The following is an 11,297-nucleotide window of genomic DNA, read 5'->3' as shown; positions in this document are numbered from 1 at the left end:
CATTTCACCGAGCTGACGTGTGCAATGGAATTCTCAATACCATACCTACATTTCGCCGAGCTGACGTGTGCAATGGAATTCTCAATACCATACCTACATTTCGCCGAGCTGACGTGATGAAAACAGCAAAACAAAGGAAGAAATGTGGCGTGCTTAATTATGATTATACTTAGAAGCAGTGTCTGATTGGCTGTAATATAACTGGCCTACTGAAAACAAATTGTGACTTTTAGCACGCTTCGTAAACATGTTGTCGACTTGCACACTGAATAATAGTATTTATAAACTATTTAGAATTATTAAGTTCAGACTTCTTATAAACCTCTTGTCATGGGTTGGAGTTTGAAGGTTTATAGTTTCTCTCTATCTCATCTTAACTAGGATAGACCGGGCGTGGCCTAGTGATTAAAGGATTGTGAATTTGAGGGGTTCATGGTTTGCGTTCGGTTACAAAAACATCGCTCTCCGCACTTTGGGCCGTGGATATGTTTTAAGAGTAACAATTAAATTCACTAGCCAATTAGATCAACCCAAGAGTTGGCAGTAGGTGCTTTTGACTAACTGCTTTCCCTCTAGTCTATTTAATTTGAAGTTAAGAACAGTTAACGCCGATAGTCTGTAAGAAGGTCTTAATCCAACTTACTGAAATAATTAAAAACATCCTCTCCCTAAATTCTAATTACGGAAAGTTTACGAAAATTGTCGAAATATTACAAACCTCACATCCTAACTAAAACTACTGTGATAATTAATTTCCCTTCAAAAAACTGAGATACGTGGGGGAAAGTGGAATATTTTTTGTATAAAACATTTAGTGAAAGTGTCCGAAACTTTGACCCTTATATATATCAACTGCAGACTCTGGTTTACTCGGTTAGAGGAGACCAGAATGCATACTCTGAACCACCAAAATAACAGTCAATTATGTGAATAAAAAAGCTTTCATAGTCTTACAGAAATCCATAAAAGTAATTTGAATGCTACTTAACAATATACCTTATCATTTGTAAAGATATTGCGTAACTTTACCACGTGACATGTCTCATTTTGGAAAAAATTCCTGGATTTGTAATGACAAATGATCTGATTTTTAACAAATAAGCACCATATCTTTCGCATAGGCAGAAGCAAAGAACAATACTACACTTTCTACCAGTATTTTACTCAAAATAGTTGTACGTACCAAATTAAAGACTTAAATTATATGAATTGTTGATACTCCTGATTTGCTACTGTTGCTATGATGAAGGTACCATTTTTCACGTTGACCAATCGCGTTTAAGAAAAGGCGGGTTATCGACTGTCCTCAAAAGCTAATTGACTGCTTCGATTCGTGAGTAGGCCAATATATAAGACAGAGTCATTACTTATCTGCTAGTCTTTGTTAGAATCTTATGTAACATGACATCACGTATTGCACGGTTCGTGGTATTGTTGGGCCTGTCAACCACTGGTAAGGTTTTTTTGTTTACTGTTATCCTGACCAAAAATAGGTTGTTCCTTTCGCAGTTAGATTTCATTCCATCCATAAATTATGCGATTTGTTGTATATGTGAAAATCTAGGTATTTAGATGTTTCAAAAAGTTTATTAGCCTTGATGATGATGTTAGCTAAGTTTAAGAACATAATTAAATACAGCCTCCCTGTTGACACAAAGGGGTTTTATAATGCTCAAAATGTGGTTTTGATACCAGCAGTGGGAAGAGCACAGATAGCCCATTTGTAGCTTCGTGCTTCACTACAAACAAACAACGAATAATATTAGATAAAACACTTGAAAGTAAATTAGAAGAGTTAGCTAATCGTATTTTTGAAAAATAACTTTCAACCTGGTAGACAGTTGTCACAAAATGACAATATTATGGAAATTGTATATAGTTAAAGTTATTGTTAGCCACTTCTAGATCTGGATTTTTTTATATATTTGCTGAGTTACTCCCAAAAGGTTTCTAGAGACTAAAATTTATATTCTACTTGTTATGAACTTGAAACTGGAAAAAAGGTCTTTACCTTAAAATTATATTTTAAAAATTGATATCCTTTTTACCTAGGCTTCGCTTTATGATTCCAATATTTTTTTTTCTCCTGACTGTCATATTAAGACATTTGTTGTGTCGATACTATCTCCTGACTGTCACATTTGTTGTGTCGATACTATCTCCTGACTGTCACATTTGTTGTGTCGATACTATCTCCTGACTGTCACATTTGTTGTGTCGATACTAGTAAGGTTCTCTTAAATGGAATTATGTATTACCCTAAGTATTTGTGACTTACTAAACTCTAGAAGTGAACGAAACGTGTTACTAGAGTTTTCCAGGAAGAAAGAAAAAAATAAATTTACTTAATCAATTCACTGGTAAATCTTTTTATTCCTAAATAGTGTAACACGAAGCCCAGGATTCAAGTTTGGAATTTAAACCATCGAATTGGTGTTAATTCGTCATTTGATAAAACGTCCAACAACATTCACTTTTAGAAGAAATACGCTCGCTTCGTTTGTATTCATGATTGTTTTGCACGATACTTAAAGTGTGATTGTACTAATGGCTGTATTCTATAGTACTTAAAATATGTTTACATCCATACATGTACTCTATGGTATTTAAAATACATCTGTATCCATACATGTATTCTATAGTACTTAAAATATGTTTACATCCATACGTGTATTCTATAGTACTTAAAATACATCTGTATCCATACATGTATTCTATAGTACTTAAAATATGTTTACATCCATACATGTATTCTATAGTACTTAAAATATGTTTACATCCATACATGTATTCTACAGTACTTAAAATATGTTTACATCCATACATGTATTCTATAGTACTTAAAATATGTTTACATCCATACATGTATTCTATAGTACTTAAAATATGTTTACATCCATACATGTATTGTATGGTATTTAAAATACATTTGTATCCATACATGTATTGTATGGTATTTAAAATACATTTATATCCATACGTGTATTATATGGTATTTAAAATATAAATTTCTTAGGTTTATTTGCTGCTAATGTTGCATTATTAACCAGAATATTTAGTCGTTAATTGTTTCACATTACTTGCCCCCCCCCCCAGTGGCACAGCGGTATGTCTGCGGAATTACAACGCTAGAAACAGGGTTTCAATACCCGTGGTGGGCAGAGCACAGATAGCCCTTGTGTAGCTTTGTGCATAATTAAAAACAAACAAACAAACACATTCATCTTTACTACAGCTTAATGCATCCATTCTTCACTAATATTAGATAAATTCGTTATATATGTATTTTCTAACCATACACGTTTACCTAACAGATTTATTAAGATGTTATTTCACACTGAATAAGGGCATTTTGTTCAAAACCAGTGTTACTATAACTACAAAAGCCTTCAAGTCATAGTCCAGTTCTTTAAGTCAGTAAAACTACCATGAAGGGGGGGTGAGGCATTTTCCGGAAACCCCCAACTAGAGCAACTAACTAGTTGTTTTATAGACATGAATTGTCTTGTCGTTATCTGGAGTGCACGTGCAGGACCAGTTTTTTTCTAATTTTTCAGTGTAATGTCCTATATCCAGATCAGGGTTACTTTCTGTCCTTTTCTGGTTTGTCTCGTGATTGCCCAAGACACCTAACAAGACTCGAATATTTTTGGGGAGAGCCGGAAAAGCAGGTTTCAGGACTCTTTGTGGACTCGTGTCAAGGTGGACCTGGTTGGAGTTATGTACAGATACGGTCACTCCCTTGTATTATACTTGCTAATATTATAGCACCGTCCAAGACTAGGAAAAGGGAAAAGAAATATTTCACGTTATAGTTTATAAAGAACTAAATTTTTTGGATTAAAAACAAAAGCAATTAAGAAAAATGGGGTCAATTGAAAGCATTTTGAACGTCGTAAAAGAAATAGAAATTTTACGCGTAATATTATACGATTATCACAATCACGGTAACAACGTCGTACCAGGCTCTCATTTGTTATGATGCGCGAATTTTTTTCCTTTTTTCTATCAAGCTGCGTTTTTGTTAATTTTTGTCTTCTGTTCGATTTTTATTTTTAAGCGGTAAGCTTAAAGGCTTATAACGCTATACTTTTTTGGGTTCGATCCCCATGGTAGACACTGGCAGATAGCTTACTGTACTGCTTAACCTAAAACAAAAAAATAGCATACTGAGCAGTATTTAATAAGTCTATTTCAAGCTGAGAAAAAAAAAAAAAAAACTCGCTCCGCAGTTTTCTCTTTCCTTGGTAAGTATTTGGGTTTAGATAAACAAACCAGGGATCAACCGAGTCGTATCTTTCTCTTTCCTCCGCACTTTAAGGCCTTGGATGCGTGATAAGCAAAACGGTCAAGTCCAACTATTCTATTAGAGTAGCACAAGAGTTGGCGGTGTCTTCCTTCTATCACTTCATAATAACGGACGGCTGGGGCAGGTGTTCTCGAGTAACGTTGCACAAAATTACACAAACTGTACCAATTTTTTTTTTATTAACCTGTTGAGAATATTTAAAAAAAAACTCGTTTAATAAATGTGCAATATTTACAGCTAGAAGAAAAGAAGAAGAAAAAACATAATGAAGAGCACTTAAAATATTTGATTTCCATAACTGAAGTTTCTACAACAAAACCTTTATGAATCTAAACATTGGAATTACCAAATACCGTCTTTAATCAACATTTTAATTTTATTCTGAAACCTAATAAAGAAGGAAAATAAATGTGAAACTCAAACTATCATTCGATTCGCCACTCCTCATCAGTAGGCCCGGTGGTTAGGGCGCTCGACTCGCAGTCTGAGAATCGCGAGTTCGAATCCCCGTCACTGAACATGCACGCCCTTTCACCGTGGGGGGCGTTATAATGTGACGGTCAATCCCACTATTCGTTGTTAAAAGAGTAGCCCAAGACTTGGTGATGGGTGGTGATGACTAGCTGCCCTCCCTCTAGTCTTACACTGCTAAATTAGGAACGGCTAGCGCAGATAGCCCTCGTGTAGCTTTGCGCGAAATTCAAAACAAAGGACAAAGGACAAAAAGGTCATTAGTGCTGAGAAAGGTGGTTTCACTGAAACGTTGTTTGTTTGTTTGCTTATATTTTGAATTTCGCGCAGAACTGCTCGAGAGCTATCTGGGCTGGCCGTCCCCAATTTTGAAGTGACAGACTAGAGGAAATACATCACCATTTGGGCTACTCGTTACGAAGGAATAGTTGGATTGATCGTCACATTATATCGCTCTCATACCTAGAATGTGTACGTTCAGGGATGGGATTCAAACCCACAACTTGCATGTTGTGAGTCGAGTGTCTTAACTACCAGGCTACGCCAGCCTCTAAAACGTTGACTACGTAATTCTTTTTGTTTTCTTCACATAGAGTTTAATCTTTTTTTTTCCTCCTGCTGTAGTCGTATTTGTTAGTTAGACAATATAAATATTTGCAAGCGATATCATTCAGGAAGTGCATAGCCAGACCGTTTTATAATATATCTCTATGTAAATTATTATATTTTTTGTTGATATTTCTTGTTTGAATGATATTTCAAGAACTTATAATTTCCTCCTTTTTAGTGTTCGGTGTATCCATAGTCAAAAGACAGGCAGATAAGGATAATGCTGATATCAAAAATGATGCTGACCTCTGTAAAGGTAGAACTGCCCTTGAGTACTTTCGTCTGACAGCAAGCGAGGACTGTCGAGATGTGGTTCGCTGCTCAGTGCAAGGTTTGCTTGCACTTAGGTGTTCCACTGGACTTGCATTTGACATCGAAAAACAGACTTGCCAGTGGAAGAACCAAGTAAAGAACTGTGATCAGGTGGAGAAACCTCGCCTGGCCATGCCCCTTCTATCTACAGAAGAACCCATTTGCAGTGAGAACCAGCTGGCTTGTGGAAATGGTGATTGTATTGAGCGTAAGCTCTTCTGTGATGGAGAACCTCAATGTGCTGATGGATCTGATGAAAACGTTTGCAGTAAGCCAATTTTATAAGTCTAACAAACACGCCAATATTACTCTGGTAGTTGTTACTGGCTAATGTTGTTGAAAAAAGTGAAACGTCTTTAGAGTATTTGTGAGTTATAACTGAACCTAGTTGTTCCATTATTTGAAAATTAAATCTGTATAACTCTGAATAATAACAAGTGTTTTTTTTTTATAAGAGTAAAACTACGATTTGACTTTTCACACAAAAAAGTCTAAATTTAAAATAAAACATAGATTTGAACATTGATTGATAGTGAAGAAAAACGTTTATTTATACATTTAATCATTAATTATAATTAATTAAAATAAGCTTTATACTTCTTTAGCTAAAGAAAAAGATCCTAACAGAGCGCCCCCTTGCGACCAGAAACAATGTACCTTGCCAGACTGTTTCTGTTCTCCTGACGGGACTCAGATTCCTGGAAGGAAGGATCCAAATAATATTCCTCAAATGGTCATGATTACCTTTGATGACGCAGTCAACATCAACAATATTGACATTTACAAAGAACTCTTCAGGGATGGCCGGAATAATCCTAACGGATGTTCTATAAAGGGTACCTTCTACGTATCCCACAAATACACCAACTACTCTGCGGTTCAGGATCTTCATCGGAAAGGGCACGAAATAGCATCTCATTCTATAACGTGAGTGTTTATTAATTAAATTTACTTATTATTATTATTATTCAAAAATAAAATATAAATTGATTTTCAACATTAAAGCTGTTCAGGGTATCTTCTGCACTTTTCAGTGGTAAGTGTAAAATAGTTTTTTTTTTATAATTATTTACAGGGTGGTTCGCAGTTTTTTTATAATTAATAAGCTAACTGATGAGGTTTAATTTTATCTTTGACGTCACTAAATCGAAGTTTTTCTTTTTATCTTGGAAGATCAATGGAAGCTTTTTTATTTATTTTCTTTCTTTCTTAAAGGCTAGTAAATAGGAATTTTTTATTTTGTGGAAACTTATCTGTGTTTTTTAATCCTTGAAAGTTAATGAAAGTTTTTCTTTGTGGGAATTTATGTTTCTGTTCTTGAAGGCTATCAATTAGAAGCTTTTGTGTTGAATTGTGTTTTTTGTTATTCAACGGTATTAAATAGAAGTTTGTTCTTTGTAATAATTCATTGAATCATCATCTTCAACAAATTAGGGGAGGTTTAATAGGAAGCGTAGTGATATTTTATAAAGAAACTTATATGTATGCTATATGAGATAAAAACTATTATTACAATTTTTTTAATATCAACTTCTTTATTTTTGATATCTAGTCATCGTAATGACGAATCATATTGGAGTGGCGCTAGTCTTGAAACGTGGGCTAAGGAAATGGCAGGAATGAGATTAATCCTTGAAAAGTTTGCAAACATCACAGACAATTCTATTGTTGGTGTCCGTACTCCGTACTTACGTTTGGGTGGTAACAGCCAGTTTCGTATGATGGAGGAACAAGCTTTTTTGTATGACTCATCGGTCACTGTTCCTCTGTCCAATCCTCCTCTTTGGCCATACACCCTTTATTTCAGCATGCCACACAAGTGCCACGGTAATGGACAAAACTGCCCCACACGATCTCATGCTGTATGGGAGATTCCCATGAACGAACTAGACCGTCGCGAGGATCCAAGATTCGACGAGAACCTGGCTGGCTGTGCCATGGTGGACAGTTGTAGCAACCTGATCACTGGAGACCAATTCTATAATTTTCTCAATCACAACCTGAAGAGACATTACACCACCAATCGTGCTCCCCTCGGGCTGTTCTTCCACGCCGGCTTTCTTAAGTTGAATCCCGAATTTATGGATGCCTTTATTAGCTGGATTGACGAGATGTTGGACAGAAAGGACATTTATTTCTTGACTGTGACTCAGGTTCTCCAATGGATGCAAAATCCAACAGAGCTCAGTAGTATACAGAACTTTTCCCCATGGAAAGAAAAGTGTGATGTCAAAGGTCAGCCTATTTGCAGTCTTCCCAATGCTTGCCCATTGACCACTCGTGAGCTTCCGGGAGAAACTGTCCGTTTACATACCTGTATGGAATGCCCTCAGAACTATCCCTGGATTGAAGATCCAACTGGAGATTACTTCTCATTCAAGAAATAGACATTGTCATAAAACTTAGTTAAATTAATTTAGTTACATTTAAAACTTAAGTACCATGTCTCACACTTCTCTTGTAACTCCCTGCAGCGCATTTGTAATATCCATTTTTTTTTTAATCTTGTTTTCTGGACCATTGTCTTGGTTTCTCCAGATATGGTAAAGCATGAATATACGAAAGCACTTCTTCTGAATGCTTTCAGCCCCGTTATTCTAATCTGAACGAGGGATAAGAGTTTTTGACCCAGTTGTGGACAGTTTTAGAGTAGATCCAGGATCTACTTTAGGGTATGTAGTTAATTAAAAAAAAACAGAGTTATCAAGAGTAAACCGCTGATTTCAACAAAATAGGTGGTTAAGCGTTAGAAAAAACAACAACATTTGTTTTGTTTTGTAACTTTAATTTTGAATTTCTTTTTCTCGCGATCTCGAGTTTTACTTTGTAGTCAAAGCAGGCGTTGAGATGTTAAATCGTTTTAATGTACAGAGATTTTGAAATAAATAAATAAATATATATATATATACATATATATGTGTGTGAAACGTTTTGAGATAATAACAGTTGTTTCAAGATTAGATTGATTCAATCTACTGGTAAAACAACTAACAAGAAAATATATAAAAGAGTACGTTGGAAAATCAAACAAAACTGTGTCAGATTTCAAATAGTATATTTAAAACACAGCAACAGGGTTGTAATGTTAAAGAGATATCGCTTTCTCCAAATTTATGTCTTTTGTTATTAAAAACTGCTTAAAATGTTAACAAAAACTCCTCAGTATAGATAGTTGTTTTACATTTCTCCCTTTATATTGCGATCTCTAAGACTATTCAAACATTTTACTATGGTCAAATAAAGACGTGGGGGTCAATCAATGAATTGGGATTATTTAGTTTTGTGATTATATAATGTAACTGTGATTGAACGTTTTTAATATCCTTAGAAGTAAATATGTTGTTCATATAAATAATGTTAAAAATAAAAACTGATACAACTTTATTTAGTTACAATAAATAAGATTTATTAAAAACAGGAATCAGTTCTAAACAAAGAATCTCTACACGTTTCGGTGGCGTTACACACCACCATAATCATCATAGCGTGTAGAGTGTTTCCTTTTTAGGGCTGTTTCCTGTTTTTAATAAATCATATTTATTGTAACTAGTTAACGTTGTATCATTTTCAAATTTTAATATATTCTTAGAAGTATTTACTCTTGAACAGTCAGAGATTAATCACCACGTGTGAATTATCAAAATATCTTCAGAAAAATTATCAAATATTGATAAATATCTACTATAAGATCAATAACCACATATTATACAATTTAGTTCAATATTTTAAAGGTTAACAAGTAAACGATAATATTTTAACCAAAATTTTCTCTACATAGCATTTACAAGTATTCATATACTGTATAGTGTAGAAATATGTAATTGGCTTTATGGACTGTAATAAAAAATATTTCTTTTTTTTTTAGTGAGTTTGTTTATTTATGTATTGGTCATTTAAAGTTCAATAATACTTGTTTGTTAGCAGTTCAACATTTCTTACACCAAATTTTCAATAAGAAAGATTATATACAATCACATATTTATTGATCTCTGTTGTGCTTTGATCTTTTAACCTGAGGTCTAAACCCCAAATGTCATTAAAACTGTCCAGCTTTAAAGTTAACTCTTCATGCTAAATATGTGGTTGGCCACTACTTTATGGAAATGTCTTTAGCCTTGAACTAAGTTTAACACTGTCTTAGATCATTTTATCTCTCTATTTCTGGCCAGTGGTGGGATCCATTATTTAACCACGGAGCCAAATTTAACACCAGGTGACACTACCAGAGGTTGCGCCAACAGACACTAACCTTTCATGTGAAAGTTGAGTGCCTCACAATTGGTAGAAGAGAGTTTCATTACCAATGGTCTTCGGACTATATATCTTCCTGTTTAATCCCATCTTTTGCTTTTCCTAGCTAAACCATATCATATTTTGTTTTCCAGCAATCTCACTCCCTCTCAATATTGTTGAATACTTTCATGGCTGCTGGTTTGGCCTAGATGGTGTAGAGAGGACCATATCCTACCAGTAGAACTGTGCCAGATTTTATATAGGGGTTTCTCTTCGCGAGCATGTCAGCTTTTTCATTTATTTAAAACCATTCATGGCGTGATAAATACATCCAAATCACGGTTTTTATCATGTAGTTGTTTTGCTTTCTACCCTCCACCTGGGGAACAGCCCCTAGGAATTTTACACAGTGCAACCCATTTGTCAGCTGCGAATATTATTTTAGTGTCACTATCTATTTGCGGTTCATTGTTTTCACCAATCCAGTGGAAAGCTTGCTTTATGGCTGTTAGCTCTATCATTGTGCTGCTTGTAGGAACTTTGAATGATCCATCCTCTTTATGGGGAATTTTGTTTCTCCAAGAGATGGTGAATTCCTAATGAACTCTCTCGCTATCTGTAGTGTAGCAACTATCTATCCTCTATAATGACAGTGATTTTCCTGCTTCACCTTCTGTCCAGTCTCTAGATTTATTTCAATAAATCCGAGCGGTACCAAGTATTTATTCCAGAGAGGGGAGCTTGAAATCTGGTCAACTCTGTTCAACTCTGATTGTATTCTGAGATGCCTTGTTCGAAGTCCCCTGCTTATTTGGTGTCTGTGGGGCCATTTTGGAGCTAGAATATCCCATTTAAAAGGGGCAGAAGCACGATGTTGGAATGCATAGTCTCTACATTGCAAGACCTTAGTGAATAAGTTTCCTTGTAAGTGTTATTGGTGATCTGTGATGCTCTGAGACTTCTAATGGGGGTGCCTGAAATACATCCTGCAACCAGTTTTAAAGAGGTATTTTGTATATTTTCAATCTTATCAAGGTACATAGCACTCATATGGATCACTGTTATTGTATATCCTATATAAATTTGACATGACTTTGGAAAAGCATAAGAAGGTTATGTTGAGTTGTCTGTTAAAGACTACCACATAACTTCACTGTTTCATCCAGAGTAATGGCAATGCCCACAAAAGATGGTGATGTGATGGTTTGTCTTAATCATCATGTTTGTTGATGAGTGTGCAGAACATTTGTATGGTTTCAACATGAGTTATTATCATTCTCTTGTCATTGCACCATTTCTCATCCTGCTAATTCAAGGTTGCACAATATTTTCGATTTTATCTTTGCTAGTGACTTTACCATAC

The 11,297-nt window shown here is 35.0% G+C and overlaps 1 protein-coding gene across 1 annotated transcript; it reads left to right on the top strand.

The window, feature by feature from the left end:
* Positions 1-1,377: 1,377 nt before the first annotated feature.
* LOC106470222 lies at positions 1,378-8,558 on the top strand. The gene is made up of 4 exons (XM_013930762.2): positions 1,378-1,453; positions 5,568-5,969; positions 6,307-6,628; positions 7,254-8,558. Exons 1-4 carry the CDS (start codon positions 1,402-1,404, stop codon positions 8,086-8,088), a joined length of 1,611 nt encoding a protein of 536 aa, XP_013786216.1. The 5' UTR covers positions 1,378-1,401; the 3' UTR covers positions 8,089-8,558.
* Positions 8,559-11,297: the final 2,739 nt, after the last annotated feature.

This window comes from Limulus polyphemus, unplaced genomic scaffold (genome assembly GCF_000517525.1).
Source record: "Limulus polyphemus unplaced genomic scaffold, Limulus_polyphemus-2.1.2 Scaffold3888, whole genome shotgun sequence".
Taxonomy (NCBI): Eukaryota; Metazoa; Arthropoda; class Merostomata; order Xiphosura; family Limulidae; genus Limulus; species Limulus polyphemus.
This window is presented reverse-complemented; position numbering and strand designations above follow the sequence as displayed.

Excerpts from the sequence above, each read along its gene's own strand:
- LOC106470222 (XM_013930762.2), top strand. The coding sequence starts at position 1,402 with ATGACATCACGTATTGCACGGTTCGTGGTATTGTTGGGCCTGTCAACC. Across the intron at positions 1,454-5,567 it reads GTTGGGCCTGTCAACCACTG|TGTTCGGTGTATCCATAGTC; the intron begins GTAAGGTTTTTT and ends CCTCCTTTTTAG. Across the intron at positions 6,629-7,253 it reads ATAGCATCTCATTCTATAAC|TCATCGTAATGACGAATCAT; the intron begins GTGAGTGTTTAT and ends TTTGATATCTAG.